The sequence below is a fragment of the Venturia canescens genome, chromosome 1, assembly GCF_019457755.1.
Source record: "Venturia canescens isolate UGA chromosome 1, ASM1945775v1, whole genome shotgun sequence".
NCBI classification, from domain to species: domain Eukaryota; kingdom Metazoa; phylum Arthropoda; class Insecta; order Hymenoptera; family Ichneumonidae; genus Venturia; species Venturia canescens.
In genome coordinates this window covers 5,579,256-5,595,974 of record NC_057421.1, presented here as the reverse complement: position 1 = coordinate 5,595,974, position 16,719 = coordinate 5,579,256, and the positions used below count along the sequence as shown (strand labels likewise).

The 16,719-nt window shown below is 39.0% G+C and overlaps 1 protein-coding gene across 1 annotated transcript in view; it reads right to left on the bottom strand.

The window, feature by feature from the left end:
• The window catches only part of LOC122412519 (dipeptidase 1-like), a 104,298-nt gene that overhangs the window by 66,928 nt on the left and 20,651 nt on the right, over positions 1 to 16,719 (bottom strand). The window contains exons 3-4 of the mRNA XM_043422104.1: positions 9,826 to 9,979; positions 834 to 966 (exon numbers count right to left, since the gene is read on the bottom strand). Of these exons, the coding sequence (XP_043278039.1) occupies positions 834 to 966; positions 9,826 to 9,979 (287 nt within the window). The remainder of the gene's footprint in view (positions 1 to 833; positions 967 to 9,825; positions 9,980 to 16,719) is intronic.

Below are 16,719 nucleotides of genomic sequence, written 5' to 3'. Positions count from 1 at the left end.
CTCTGTGGTCAGCCATCAGGCTTACATGGCCAGAATCAGAGAGAGCGAGAGACAGAGACAGAGGGGGGTAGAATTACTGATACATACTAGAAAGGCCTCGAAGATTGAGGCTGTATGGTCGAATGAGGCCAGGAAGAGCTCGTCCAATATAGACTCCGTGCTTACATAATGTATGTACACACGTATGCATAAAGGGCAGGTACTAGCCAGCATATCCTTACGAACATCGACGTGTAAATATACAAATTCCAATATAAATGTGTGCTAGTTTTTTTTCATAGAAGTTTACACGTATAAATAGATAATATTGTGAGCAGATTAGTTGCACAAGGAGGCACATATTCTCGTTAGACATGTGTAACGATACATCTTCCAGGAGAACGTGCGAGGAGTCTCCAGCTCGTAATCGCCCAGAGCTTCACAATCTTCCTTCGAACCAAGTTAAACAACAGTGTCTACGTGGTAGTGACATGGGACTTTATCTGGATAGAGATTTCCTCAATATTCGATGGGTCCCACAATTCGCGACAGTAAACGATCAGTAGCCGTCTGGTGGTGCAAGGTAAAACTGTTGGAAAGGTGATATTTACAATTCGAAGTGCTGCCACCTTCAGGATTTACAGACCCGTCGCGACGGTAAGCGAATCAGTCGCCGTCTGGCGGTGCAAGTTAGAACTCTCGGAAAGGCGTCGGAGTGCTGACATTTCTAGGATTTAACGGACGCGAATTCTTGAGGAAAGAATCTTCGGTCATTTTTTTCTGGTCAACACCGACGACTTTTTTTTATTAGTTAACAATCTCATGCATAATCGGTTGAAAAGAATATCACGTACCTTCGGCGCTCGTTACGAGGACCATATTTTGTGGATGCTTGTTCACCAGACGCCTTATCAGGTCGATCTGCTCGAGGGCCAGTTGAACCGAGTCCAGGTGTTGCGACGAACAAGGCACGTAAGCAGACCAGAACTGTCAATGGAAAAATGAACAGACGTCAGAATTTGAATATTCATGAATCTCGACATTCGCGTCACGGCTCATCTATTTTTTTTGCATTTATCCAATTTCATATTTTATACAACTATTTATTTCATACAACACTGGAATTGACATTTGAACTTGGACTTAATTATTCCCACAATCTTTTTGCCCTCGTGAACCACCAAGTTCTGTGATCCGAATCCAATGTCGGACATGACAAGGCCTGTTATATTTTCCCTGAAGTCCCGAAACTCTTAGACAAGCAAAGGTCGTCGTTGCTTCTTGTTCAAAGATCACGAGCTCAGCGAGCGAAGGATTCGGGGATACTCGGTCTCTAATGAGCCCTGAGAACGAGAGCTTCTTTCAGAGAAACTCTTTGCCCGGTACTTCCATAGCGACCTCAACATCTTCGGGTTCTGTGATCTAACGAAGTCGTTCCGGAGGGCGAACGGATCGAGGGCTGCCCCAGAAGTCTGCTACGTGGCTGCGGTGGACCTGGGCTCCCTAGTTTTATTTCTAAATTAGCAAAGTTCACGTCCTGCCACAAACTCCGGGAGATCAAGTGTACTCCTTAAATTAATCTCGAACGAGTCAACTTTTCGTCAAGCCATAAAATCTCTGGCGTCGTGTTAATTTCATTACGATTCAATATAATCGTGGACCCTCTAAGGGAAAATGAGATGGAGCGTTGTGTGTTGAGGAACGTGTGTTTGAACGCTTCGAGTGTCTGTATCCAGGAATACAGACAGAAAAGGGGAAACTCGTGAGCGATTTTGTGCCTTCCTTTGACTCGAGTCCGAATAGTTTCCTTGCTCTGCTCTCTCGTCTTTCAGTTCGATCGATCAATGACTCACCTGACAATCCGAATAAATACTTCTCATGATAGATTTCAAGTTATTTGACATTGAATGCTGAGAATCCTGACAAAATAATTCTAGTTCCTTGCGTCGTTGTAACGAAGTATTTGTCTTCCTTGCTAAAAATTTTATTAAGTTTTGACTTGTTTTTACTCATTTCTCTCAGGAAGGGTCGATATTTTGTTCCTTCAGTTTGACACCCCATGATCTCCATTATCGTAAAAAAATGTTCAAAATATGCCTGAAACTTTACTCGAGTAAGCCCAGGCTACATTTTGATTCCATGAAAAATTTGAGCTGCAAATAAATTCGTGTCATTAAGTTCTGCGGAGTGAGAAAGCGTATCCTGGTATTGAGTTAAACTTCGAGTGTCGGAAGTTTGGATGGAATTTTCCAAAAGAAATAGAATTAGCACTGAAAGACTGTTATCGAGTTAATTAAATCTTGATTCGAAAGTTTTAATGATGGTTTGGGATTTTTTGCTTCGTGTCGCGGTAATACGTGCGGCCAGGTGTTGTCGGGGGTTATAACTCAACGTCGATAAAGGTAGAGAGTGATGGCGTGTTTATCGTAGCGAAGGACACGTGCGAAGTATTATGGTGGAAGTAAAAAATATATACGTATGCATGTGGAATCCTGTCGACGTGCTCCACGCGACAATTTTCCTCGTGCTTTGTCTTCTTTTTTTTTCTTCATTTTTTCCTATGTGACGTGTTGACGAGAAAAATAAAGCAGCTGCCATGTCAGAAAGCACGTTGTTGCTATACATAAGGGATGTTTGTGCCCCCTGCATCCCTGCAGAGTCGAGGGTAGTTAACGACACGCAAGTAAGATTTATACTCAAGACAGCCCCAAGGCTACGTAGAGCTCGGGGGTCGTGAGGCTCCTCGAGTTTCTTTTTTTCTGGGTCGAGACTGGCGCTGAGATTTTTTTATAGGCTCTTCTCTTGTCTCAGCTTCTCGTACACGGACCTTCTCTCTTTTCAACATTGTAACGCACGCCTCACTAAAAAAACAAACGAAAATGGTCGTCGGTTGAAAAAATAAAAATGAAACAACGTACGAAGAGACAAATATGCGATCTCATTATGAAGAAATGAAACCTTCGGACGTGACTCTCCGAACCTCTCATTTTTTCTTCTTTTAGCTGTTACAAAAAATATTCTTCATTCCGGGTGCCTTAATCTCGATGAATCTTTAGATGAAATTATTTTTAAAAAACTTTGCAACGAAGGATTCAATATTGTGGGCTTTTTAACACTCCTTTTTGGACCAGGTTCCGTGCAATTCATTGCAGTTTTAGAGCTGTCTTTAGGACATATTGACTAACTCGGGAGCAAAGTTATCTCGAAGGCTTGTAAAATCGATCTTTGATCTATCAAAAGTTTGGAGAGTGCTTCGAAATTTCCTCTGGCTATTCTTCCACTTTGTTTCTCATCGTCCTCGTCTTCCCATCTGCCCAATACTTGTTCTAGGCCTCTACAAAGTTTTCAACGGCCTATATGCATCTCCATATTAAGGCGTATAATGCATCCTTCTATAGATTGTTCCAAAAGTTTCGTCAGAAACTTAAAAAGATTGTAGTAATGTGGAATAGAAAGTTCTTTGCTGCAGGGTACACTTACAGGCTGCAAGTTTCGTCGTATCTGAACTTTGATAGATCGACCTTGTACATTGATATCTCATCAACACAACGCTGGAAGAGAAAAATTGCTGAGGACTTTCGCGTTAAAAATTTCTCAACCTTCTCGACTTTCGGGACACTCTTTGTATGGGAATCAGCACTTTCCGTAGGCAAAGTTCTCGATCGAGGTTTCTCTTATGTACATACACATTTAGAAATGTTTGAGCTGTGTATATATGCGAGATATTTGAAACTCGATGATCGATGATGGGAAGTGACTGGCAGCAGTGCGAGTTTAATTCTCCTCCTCACAATGAACCCTGCCTGAGGGCCACTTAGTCGCAGAGGGAGTCACGACAAGTACGTTCTAAATTTTCTCGTTGTACCGACTGATGCTGTCTCGGAGGCTGGTCACCCTACTTGCGACAAAGTTCATTTTCGAGTATAAAGAACAAAGTTGCGAAGCTCGATGTAGACGTAATTAGGAGAAAGTTTCTAGACAATATCGATCAACTGCGCGAGTTGCGAGATTTCATTTTGGATACGTTCGACAATTTTTCTGAGCGCCTCTAATGTTGATTTCTCGCTATTTTGATTGGGGTCAGTTGAGAAATATTTTCAATGTTAAGGGGTCTACCCTGATTAGAATTTTCAAAAAATCGATTTTTTTTAAATTTATTTTTTCGAAAGTATGCATATTTAAAAGTATCATACTAAAATTTTATTAAGATCTGAGCAATCCAAATGTACTTTTGAGTGACGTTTACCTGGCTGTCTGAGCGTGCTAACACGCACCGCCCAGTGCGGTACTTTGTTTAAACGCGTTTTTCTCAAAATCACGCTTTTGGACGGCTCGTTAATAAAATCTCCGAAACTATTAAACCGATCCTTACCAAAATTTTACCACGCGTTCTTTATGACTGTAGTTATAGCGCATATCATACGAATTTTAAAGGTTTGAGTGGAACTACTTTTTTTTTTTTGCAAAAAACGATGAAAAAAACGTGCTTTTTCGTAGTTTTTTGGAAAAATAGCCGCCATTTTGTCTTAAAAAAAATCGTATAATGTTCGCTATAGCCATTTACTATTGAATCTAAAACCATTTTTACTTTTTGTTGTTATCATCCATTCCAGAGATTTTATCAACGGCGGACACCCATTTTCTTTTTGGACCGGTCTTCTCCTCCATTTTTCTGTACGAAAATTGAGTAAAATAAAAACAACATTTTTTTTTGTACATTTTAAGGGTGCATTTTTTAGGCTCAACACGTTTTACATCCATATTTATAATTCATACCGGTCAAAAAAATAGATCCCTCAATTCGATTAGGTCGAATGGTTGGTGGTGTTGAAAACAAGGTTTTTGTTTACAAATTTGACAGAAATGAGAATTTTTTGGTATTAAACACGACCAAGTTGGACCGGCCAAATTCATAGAACGAGAATAATCATAGAACAAAATGATTAATTTTATTTTTCATCGGATTAAATATGAATCCTATTTCGGTTTAATTGCTGCAGTTTTGACTTCATTTTTCGTCGTTATTCTTTCTCCCTTGTTTCCACTCATTTCGATCGATACCGACACGACAGGTACATATATTTGTGCAAACAACGCGATCGTAAATTCTCTGCCATACTCCCACGTAACCAATACTACCTCCGATAAATTAAATCGCCTTTGAAATTAATCGTGACAGTGATAAATCTAGGCTCGAACTATGGGCAAGCCAAAGTTGTCTTCCCTCTTCTCTCCTTCCGTGAAAACGTGCTTGGATTCTTCGATAAATCGAATTTTTAAATACCAACTCTTTTTTACAATCTACCTTGAACTTTTTCTGAACAATATTTTATTTGATCTTCCAGATACGATCAAGACAAATGTTCTTGTGCAAACAAGACTTTTTCTAACCTTCTATATTTCGAATGAATATGTGTTTTGATTTTGGAACGATTTTTTGAATTTAGATAAATATTAGGACGAAAGTATAGAAGAATAATTTGTCAAAGTTGACTTTTTTTTCATTCTATTGGAGAATTTTATAAAAATTATCTTTTTTTTTTAAAAAAACGTTGTTTTTGCCGATGTTACACTCACTAGCTAAGAATTTCGATTTTGAGACTTTCAAAAGTTAGCGAAATCCTCAGACTTTTGAAATTCATAAAATCTTTGCACCACAAAATAGAAGAATATTTAATGGAATCATGTCAAGCAGTTGAAACAACCGTTGCATGGAAGTGTTGGATAACATTTTGCAAACTATCGCTCCAGCAGAGATCACCAGGATACAGCACATTACGTTTATTCTCTAGTAAACGCTTTTCGCAATTAATCCCAGCCAGGAGCAAAGTTTTCTCGCTTGGCCAATTGAATTACGCGATTCGGAGTTGCACGCTTGTTTGGGCTGTTCATGAATTTACAGTATCTGTAACTACTTTCACGACTCTCAGGAGCCTTGCAGAATATTCGTACGGAAAATTTTATTCTAATATAGTCAAACGAATTCTCAAACCCTTTTCACTTGTTTCGAGTGCCAAAATTATTCGCAAATTCACTCAAGTATTTGGCAGGCCTTTTCATACACAAAACTAAAAAATCTGGAATGAGCAAACTCATTTTTCCGAATAGTAAATTCACAAAACAATATACCAACGAGTCATTTAGTTGAATTCAAATTATTGAAATTCAATCAGTCAATTGGAATGTTTAATGAAAAATAAAAATAATAAAGAAAAAAAATAAAAATAGCCGGAATAACTTTTCCACAAAATCGCAAATTAAACAATAATCAAAATCATACTTTATTGGCTGATATTAATTATGTGGCTTTCGAAACTTTACCTCAATGTTAATTAGACGAAGAAGCTGCTAAAAGAGAGGGCGGGGGGAGGGGTGCGAGGTAATATCGTAGCCAAAGTGAGAGGTGTGCCGTTGAATTAAGTGAATTCCCGAATATCGTGAGAGACTGATGAGCTTTAATTTTGTTAATGGACTTTTCGACAGTACGAGAGAGCGTGGCATCTCACGCTGAAAATTGTCGAGTTCTTGTATATGTGAAGGAAGAGGATGAGACGGGGATGGAAGGGGGCTGAGTGAAGGGTAGAGGTGGATGACGACGCTTCGGGGGAGTCCAAGGGGTTTTAGCCGGATTAAAGCGACGGTTAGGTGCGACCTCGGTCGAACCCTTTGGACCACCTGGCACGCAAATAAGGATTAATTAAGCACAATGAGCTTCTCCTAAGACCCTGCTTTTAATTCGATATCCTTAACGGCCAAAAGTCTCGAGACTTCAATTTTGTTATAAACTCGCGAACAATTTTTATTCCACAGACTTCCTTTTTTCTTACGGCTTTAATCCCTCGTAGCCATTTTTCGATATTACAAGGTGGAAGCTCGTCGAGGTAAATGGAGAGTAGAAAAAGTGTGCTTCGCTTTGAATTCAAGTACTGAGGGGCTTCGTTACACGTAGAAATTAAAATTGAAGCCAGGCTAATTGTGTACTTTTTTTATTTCTCGTAAAGAAAGTCAATTACATTTACGTTAAAAAGTACCATTTCAAAAGAAACAACTTAATACCCTCACTCGATATCAGTTGTTAGGATGTGCAAAAAAAAAAAAAAATATTAAAATAGTCACACAGATTGGCTTCATTTACCAGCTTTTCATTTACCAGCTTTTGTCCCAGAAACGACGGAGTTTCGGAAATCACACCATAGAGATATGACCAAACGAATTAAACATATGAAATGAAAAGAATTTTCAAATGAGCACAGCAGCAATTGTGATTCATCTTTTGGCATCCCATGCCTGGTGAATGCGTGCTTATATCGTGGCAGGAAGGATATAAAGGATACAGGATAAAAGAGATTCCTGTGTGAACTAGGTCATCGATACGTAAGCCACTCAATGCTGGGATGCATCAGACAGTGGGTTTTAGGTAAACGAAAAAAAAAAAAAAAAAAAAAACAAAAACGAAGACTCATATGCACATCGTCGGAAAACACTTCAAGACGATGGATAGAAAGGGCTGAGGAATAGATCGAGAGTTTGAGAGGGGAAAAACTAGAGATGTCGAAAGCACTCAGTCGCTAGATGGATATCCGATTCAGAATTCCCATGGGCCCGTTTCGTTGTAGGAATATCTCAAATTTTCTTCGATTATTCTACTGTCTGTGAACTTCTTTACTAGAACATTGATACGATTGCTTTTGTTCCTTTCATTTCGAATCACGTTCATTCATCGGTTTCATTAGTATGATGTTTTTCGGGTAAATTTTCAAGGTTTGGAGACCGATGAGATTCATTATCTTTGTCTGATAATTCGGTTGCAAAGTCATTTGACTTTTCACATTACTTTGATGCAATATGCTCTCAAACGTAATTAATATTCGAGGTTTGTCCATTGTTTTTTTCTGAGAGATTCGTAGCAGCATTCGTTATCCATGAATTAGAAGCATCGTTCGATTGAACTTCGGTACGCTTGAGAAGAGAAAGTTTTGCAAAGCGAAGAATTAAGAAAATTTAATTACGTTTAGTTTTTAATAATCTTGTTTGTATTATGCTTTTTTCGTTTTCTTTTTCCATTTACGATGTTCACGTGTGTGGCTGGGTTCCTTTGATTTTCTCGCTTTTGGTGGATATACAGATCTATTGAAATAAAGAGAACTAAAAGATGAAGTCGAGAGCTGCGATGTGAGAAGAGAGAAAAAATCCGTGCCACTCGTTTTTAATTTCCTGCCTGTCCAATTCTGGAGGATTTTTCTCACCGGCCAAGCCACTGAGACTGTGAGATTTCTGTTCACCTCACAATTCCGTTTTCCTCCCTTTTTTGTTTCATCCTTTTCCGCCGACATATCTCGGGCGTTGACTTGTTAGGGGTGCGTGAAAAATTCAAAGCGTTTCTCATCGCGGCAACATAGCTGAAAATCTAAGAAGGTTGACGGAGATGAAGCGAGGGTGAGGCCGAGGAAAAACCAAATAAGCAAGAAGGTGAAAAAATAAGAACGCGAGTCTCGCCTTTGCATCCAAGTAAGAAAAACGAGTACAATAGTTTAAAAAACGAGATGGCAGAAAATAAAGGTGATGAGAAAGAAAATGGGAATGTTTAAAAGAAAGAGGAGAAAGAACGAGAGACAAAATTGCAAAGTAAGACAAGGGACCGACAGAAAAAATGAAAAGAGAAATAAAGAAGATGAAGAAGAGAAAAAAAGGAAATGATGGGACAAGTCAAAGGAGGAAGGCAATCGGGAAACCGCCGGAAAGATTTCTGGATGAAAGGAATAGGAGTTCCGGTGTGTTCCCAACGACTAAACGTCGTGTCCACATCTTCTTTTCTCCTTTTTCCCTTGGTTCCCCGCGATCTATATAAGTATTTCCTGTCCACGTATATACGTGCACGCGGGGGGAGGGGTAAACTCGTACGATTTTACGACGAGTGCTTCGTTAATTTCCTCATACACTTCCTCTCTTTTTCTCCATCTTTGCTTCTGCCCCTCTTCGCTTTTTCGTTATTTTACTTCTTCTTTTCCAAGTTTGTCTTCGAACCTCATTTTCCCCTTCGTACGAACACATCACATTGTTTTAACTACGGAGCAAGAGACGAAGAGAGCGAAAAGGGGTGGGAGCTCGAAGTTACGAACAAAACTCTCATTCCCCTGTTCGGTAATTAACGAAGCTCTCTCGTTGCCTCCCTTTCTCTCTCTCTCTCTTTTTCTCTCTCTCTCTCTCTCCCGTTTTTAGCTGAGACCTCTGACCCGGCAGAACAACCTCGCTTTTACCCCCCCCCCCCTTCCCCCCCCTCCCCCCTGTTCTTTACCGTTATATCCTGAAGAACTCGTTCGTATGCTCTTCGAACTCTTTGCTTTTTGCCAAAAGGGATCTACGGCCACTGTTAAGTAGCGGGATCAGAACTTTTTGGAGAGAAGGGAAATTGAGCGTGATATATATTTGTGCGATGTACATCGAGGTGAGGATGGGGTATCGTGTGACAGATGTGCAAAAAAACACTCTCGGAGAAATGTTTTCATCGTTAACTCTCTGTTTCATGAACCAGACATCTAAAAAGTCGAGGAATACTGCGAGTTTGGAATAGAGGGCAATCAAAAAATCATAAAAAGATGAAATTTCTTATAAATAAGGAAATAGATTCGCTTTGCTGTGGTGGTGGATATAAAAAAATCGATAGAGTGCTCCAATTGTCATTGCTCCACGAAAAGATCGATGCCGAAAGTGGAAGGATTGAGATCCGCATCGTCATGACCTTTTGACCTCGGTCAGACAATTTTTCGCAGATTCAAGATTGATATTCCATAATTTATCAAACATCCGACATGCATCGACTGATAGAGCTTGTTACAAATGACTCACCTGCGCTGCCACCATCCCCTCCTTCAAACGCCTCAGATCCGTATGGCTCCAGGCACTTCGGGACCATGGATGGGTCTCTCGCAAATCGTCAAACCTGAACTCCCGCAATTGATTCTTCAGGAACTTTCGTATGTTCCATGGTAGATCGTTGTGCCTGGAAAATCATAATTATAAGAAAAAAAAACAATTATTTTCATATTTTGCGTTGTTTTTGTCATTTTTCGATGATTAAAAACGTAATTTCTTTGATTATTTCACATTTTCATCAGTGATTGCATTTTTTTTTTAATTAAATATTATTTTTCGCTGACACCGGAAAAATTAGCCTGATGAAAATTCTACCGTCCACCTGAATTTTCTCGCGGTGACGAGAATTACCGGAATGAAAGGTAATTCCTCTCGTGTCACCAGAAGTTATTGCTAATTATTTTTTCTCCCAACTAGCATATTTCCAACGGCAGGACATACCAGAAATTTAATGAAAGTAAAAACGTTACAAAGCGCATAAAAAAGAAACTTTTTCCCCAGAACTCAGGAATCTCTAGACCGTGACGAAGTTTTTGTAACAAAAATAATATTTACTCATCGAATGATCAATTTTCAAATTTTTTGAAAATCATTATCAAATTTTTAGATGAGATAACAAAAAATCAATTGATTACATTATGATTTACTTTGATTGTCCCGTTAATATTTTTTGCAATGCTACAAGTGATCGAGGATTTGATGTATTGAAAAGTGGTCCCGAGTATTCGTTAATTAAGCTGCCTGATTCGCTCACAATCTTCCCAGTAAGATCGAAATAGTGGAAACAAGAAAGTAGACGAAGCTTGCGAAAAGAATGGGCATCGTGTCTTCATGAAACTCGGTTGGTGAAAAACAAGGAAGGAATTAAGAGGCTGAAATTTACAACCCTGTCCCAATTCCCAGAGGGGTCGTGTACGAAACTCAGAGAAAAAGGCTTTCACCCCTTGACGATGTTGGGACCATGCTTGAATTTGCCTCATAAAAATTACAAGTTTGTCGCTCTTGTGGCTGGATTTTGCGGTTATCCTTAGGATTTAACCCTCTGAACTATCCTCTTCCTTAGCACGATGTATACTGCGTACTCGTACCTCTATATCACAAGAAACTTTTGGTAACACGCTATAGCCAGCTGTAGTGGAGTATTATATCCGAAGAGACGACAGACGACCGAAAACATAAATCCCTAGCAAGTTCAAAACATTACTTGCTTCCTACACCAAAAGAGGTATCTCATTAAAAACAATTCACGTCATGAACTTAATGTTTATCTTGGCTATTAACATCTCTTATCAAATATAAAACCTCAAATGCAGAAATTGTGGTTTGCTGTTACTCGAAAGACGACAGAATTGCTGAGACTTGGTCGAGTCTTCTGACGAAATTCCTGGACTTTTGTTAATGCAAAAAAAGCAATAAATGGTAATATTCCATGGAATATTGTGAAATGTTGTTTCTGTTTTTTTTTTTATGTTTTTTTATCGTTTCAACGTAAACTACTTTTGATCTTACGAGCCCTTCAACCGCTGGGGAACATACGAAGGGTGGGGGTGGAAAGTTTTGAGGAACAAATCGTCATCGCACAGGGGAATGACCCATATTCATCGACGTATATGTTTCTCGTCTTTCTCTGGGGTTCTCGGTGAAGTTTCGATCCATAAAGTTATATTCGGTCCTGGTGGTTTATTAGAATTCCTTGTGGGGTTAAAGTTTTGTGGAGCAATCGAAAGGGAGAGAGGATGAAAGATAAGAAGTAGGAAGGTCGCGGCTCCGAAGAAGGGGTTGAAAGTTTTCTTCGCCTCTTTCTTTTCTCCCTTAACCGTGCAATATTTTCCCACACCCGTACAGACAAAGAGACGAATATTTCGAGTGCGTTAAAAACGTAGAACTCTTCACGTGGCTCTTACAAGGAAGTAGAAAACGTGGCCATTTCCCCGGGGCTGTACAACTGCAATCCCTTTTTCTTTCATCCCCTCCATCTCATATATATTCCCTTTACAGTCCAGGCACTCTTCTCAAACACTCGAGAAAACATACTTGCAAAACTTCTCCTTTATTTCCCTCCTCCACTTTACCCTTCGACTACTATTTTTACATCGAAACTTGGAGAACACAAAAAAAAACGAGTAAACCCTAAACTTCGAGTGCTCCGAGTCGCACCCTCAAATTTGCACAATCGATAAATCCATACCTCCTTGAGAAGCATGTTCGATGATCCGTTCGTAAAAATTTTCTGGCACATATGCAACCCCTAAGAAGCTTTTCCGGTTTCAGACCTCGAGGAAATGCAAGGGTGCAAGAATTTGACCGATACTTGGTCCCTCTGTTTTCGAGAACGGAGCGAGAAAACTTTGGCGGTTTGTGCGAACGCGAGAGACCGCAAAATGCTCTCTGACAACGAATACAGACACTTCCCTTTCAGCAACTTTTGGCAAGGGATTCATTCTCATCGAGTTTCCGATGTTTTGTTTGTAAATTGTAACGGAAAGTAAAGTTCAAAATTCGCAGTAGCTTCGATGGCCTTCTGGGGTGAATAATGCCAAGAAAAGATAATATTTAAGGGGTCTTTTCTAATTAGAGTTTTCAAAAAGACGAATTTTTTTTAAATTGCATTTTTCGATACATATTTAAAAGTATCATACTAAAATTTTATATAAAGATCTGAGCAGTCCAAGTCTACTTTTGAGAGACGTTTACTTGGCTCTTTGAGCGCACTAAGTGCGGTACCGCGTATCTGCTTTTGTTTAAAAGAGTTTTTCTCAAAATCACGTTTTTGCACGGCTCGCTGATAAAATCTTCGAAACTATTAAACCGATCCTTACCAAAATTTCACCACGTGTTCTTTATGCATCACAGCTATAGCACATATCGTATGAATTTTGAAATTTTTAGGGGTACTTTTATTTTTTGCAAAAAACGATGAAAAAAATGGGCTTTTTCGTAGTTTTTGGAAAAATGGCCGCCATTTTGTCATTAAAAAAAAAAATCAAAAACCGTATGATATGCGCTATAGCCATTTACCTATTGAATCTAAAAGAGTGTATTTTTTATGCCCAACACTTTTTACATCCATATTTATAATTCATACCGCAGTCAAAAAAATACGTGAAAATAGTTTTTTTTGTCCGTCTAATTAGGGTAGACCCTTTGAGAGTTTATTTTATTTTCACTCAACATAAATTGCCTATTTCATTCAATTCTATTTCACAAGAATTCCATTCTCGTATAATTAAAATAACCCGGCATACGCCACAATATTGAACTTTTTTTCAACAGATATTTCTTCAAAATACAATTATCGAATATAAACTTCCGGGAAGAAGAAAAACGACGTAACATCTGTGAGCGCTGTTTCGAAGTTTCTAATAGGTTGTGTCTACCGCGTTTATAGCGCAGGGCGTACCTGCAAACTTGTTTCTGAACTCGAATTACCAGAAGGGATGAAGTATATACCGATGAAGAACAGATGAAGGTCGTGTACAGTTCCGAAATATTTATTGCTTTTGTACGAAACGGCGTAAATTAAAAAAACCGTCGAATGACATGCAAGAGCGTTGTTCAAGTTGATTTTTTCGTATGAAATTCCATTTTGCATATTAAAATATATTATTGGCTTAATTGGTTGGTTCGTTTCGATGGTGTTGGAAGTGGATTTTCCGAAGCACACCGTGTTCATCGATATCTGATTGTGCGTAATGATTAATGTTATGGTGCAAGCCAACAGTGTTGATAAGCGCATTACCATTAAACTTTCAACCCTTATGGGTGCTCTTCGTTTAAACAGAATATAGTTTCAAGCGGTCAAACGAGTGCGAAAGAATCCGCATTAATGTTGCAGCAGGTTCAGGGAAGACTGGATACTTTGAAGGAAAAACAAAAAATTGTTAAATACTTGGTAACGAAATTCGTTTGAAAGAGTGCTTTTCGCAGAAATCGATTTAAAAACAATAGTTTTAAATAACGCGGTTAAGCTTGTTTTGATAAATGATATTTTGATGAAAAGAGGAATCGGTTCGAAGGTTTTCCCACTCTGGTAAAAATGGGAAGGTTTCATTACCACGAATTTGACCAAAATTCACTTTTCAGTTCATCATTCAGGCATAAATTTAGTTGCTTTTTCCAAGCGTTCCCGACTGGCACTTGGCGTCAAGGAGTTTTGATGACCTCTTGTTACAGACGTTAATTATGGCTCGTTATACGGATAATATTTGGTACGAATAGCTGGACAAGTCATTTGGGAAATGGAACATGCATTTATGAATATTACAGAATGAGAATGGCAACAGGAGTGGGACATATTCAGTGCTAATTTCGTTGGTCCAATTCGAATAATATTCGAGAGAATTATGTCTGCATGCATACCTGTATATTCTACATAATACAATAATTTACATGTATATATGTAGGAGTGTCAACGCCCAACTTCTGTTCGACCCCTTCGTATAAACTTGCATCCCACGTTTTCCCTGTTCCAGACTTAGCCTCTCTCTTCCCTCGTTCCTTCGTCGTTTCCTTCGAAACTATACTTATATGTAAGCGTACATTCGACCCTTATGCTTACTAGGAGCAAGAGCTTTCTCGAATTCTGAAACCGTTTCCTCATAGCACTCGTACAATAAAAGTAACAGCCTCTTTCCTTTCCTACGTAAGAATCAATCTATTTTTTTTTTCAACCTTTGATACAAAGCTATCAAGATTTTTGTTCTATCCATTCTGACGATGAATTTAGTTAACGAATCAAGTTTTCAGTTTAAACTGCTGAACCGATTCAGATGAAATGTCGTATAAAGATATTTTGCGTCAGGACAGCCTTACCGGCACGATTTCTGGTTTCACAGAAATCCGTCAGAGGGCTACGGGTGGAGCGCTCTCGCGTCAGCGAAGCATCACCCGTGCGCCAATAAGACTCCCAACTTTTCCCTTCTCCTCCTCCTTCTTGTTCCTACCGAAATTGTACACAAACAAAGAAATAACGGAGCGTATTATTCCTCCATATACGAGAAGATTGTTTATCGCAGTATGTTTTAGCAATAGTGAGCACTGGATGAATCTATACCGGACAAAAGTGTCCGTTTCGAGTTCGGGAAAGACTCCTCGGATATATAGCAAGATAGGGAAATAGGGAAGGTATTTACCCGCGCCAGGCAAGATCCGCCGGTGAGTGCACGAACCTGCACACTGACACGTCCGCTTACGACGTGAGAGAAGAGGATCTAAAAACTCCTAAGTTCCGATATTTGGGAAATAATCACCTCCCCAATATCGAAACGTTTCAACTTATAATTTTTTTTTATTATTATTTTAATATTAATGAAATCGATAAATGAACCAGTTCGGATAAAAAAATAAGCAACCGTATTATTTCTACGCAGACGACGTAGCGGGTTGAGGCTAATAGTTAGTAATAAAAGAAAATGGCTACGATACGGTAAGCAATTGTTCCGGACATGCTTTCTACCTCGTCGTTTCTCCCAGTATATTTTAATGGGCCTCGCAATGAGATTTAAGGTACTTGATACAACTTTTAAATTTATCTTATGACAAAAAGTTTTTGACAGAAGGTAATTCAGTCGTGGGTCATAACGACTGGTGATACGAAAAAATAATTTCAATATTTTATGAGAAACTTACGAGACACGAATGTCGGAATCGTAATGGCAATTTCTACTAGTTAGAGCTCGTATAATTCGAGACAGTTAAAAATGCGTTTCCTCCGTACTTGCCGGTCGATCACCAACTGGTTTCATGTTATTCTCACTCCCTTCTCTACTTTTCTACCCGATAGTTTGTGTGCATGCACATCTGCATGAAAAAATGTCTTCATATACACATAAACCGTACGGTTTTCACTACTTCGGATTATAACCATAAACGAGGAGGATGGACAGCATAAAATACATACAAAATATTTTATACAGAGTATGTATTCGCACTTCCTGTTTTGTGCAGCATAATACATGGTGCCAGCAACTGCAGCTTTCTGGAAATGTTCTATCAAAACTCTATCACCTCTCATTCTCTATATTACGAGTAGTGTGTGCATGTGTGTATACTTCTGTAGACAATACGGGAATTACCTTCGTAATCAAACTTGCTGAATACGTCCTTCGTCCAATGTACACGCTCCAAAAAGCACTCGTATACAATTAGCCGAACACACAGTTTCGCAATCGCGTTAATAAAATATCCCCTTCATTTTCGGCGTTTCTATCTCCTCACATTATTCTCTTTTACTACATTATTTTCGGTGAGAAGACTCGCTGGATCGACGAGGGCTGTGTTAACGAATATTTTTCATTCACAAGTTCGGTGTGATTGAACGAAACAAAAAATTCAACAGAGCTCAAACATTTTTAAAATCTTTTTCTCTTTTTTACCGTCTGTTAAACCGTGAAATCGAGTTTCACGATTTTTCTCGCTCACCCGCGAGTGCCGCGAGCATACGGCACTGATTTTTTTTTAGTCCCGAACGTTATCCTGGCTCAGCCTCCGTAATGATCCTTGGAAAGCCTCTTACTTCATGTCCCATTTTAAATTTGGCCCTTCGTCACACACTCGTGTCGTAAGAGCTCGGAATTTCAATGAAATGGAAACAAGTTAAAGAAAAAAAAATCATGAACTTCACTCAAGTTTCTCCGCAATGATTTTCTCCACTTAAAATTTAACGAAAACTCGAAAAAACTCCAAAAATACATGCGAAACAATCTATTTTGCTCGCTTTTGATATTTCGTCACTATTAAACAAATACAATGAGTTATGTAAACTGAAATACATGTATTTATATCAGGAGGGCGTTTTGTTGTCCCGAAGCCGATTTATACCACTGTGTGCACTTGGTCTGCTCTCGTAGCTCCTGGTCGGGGCTCACT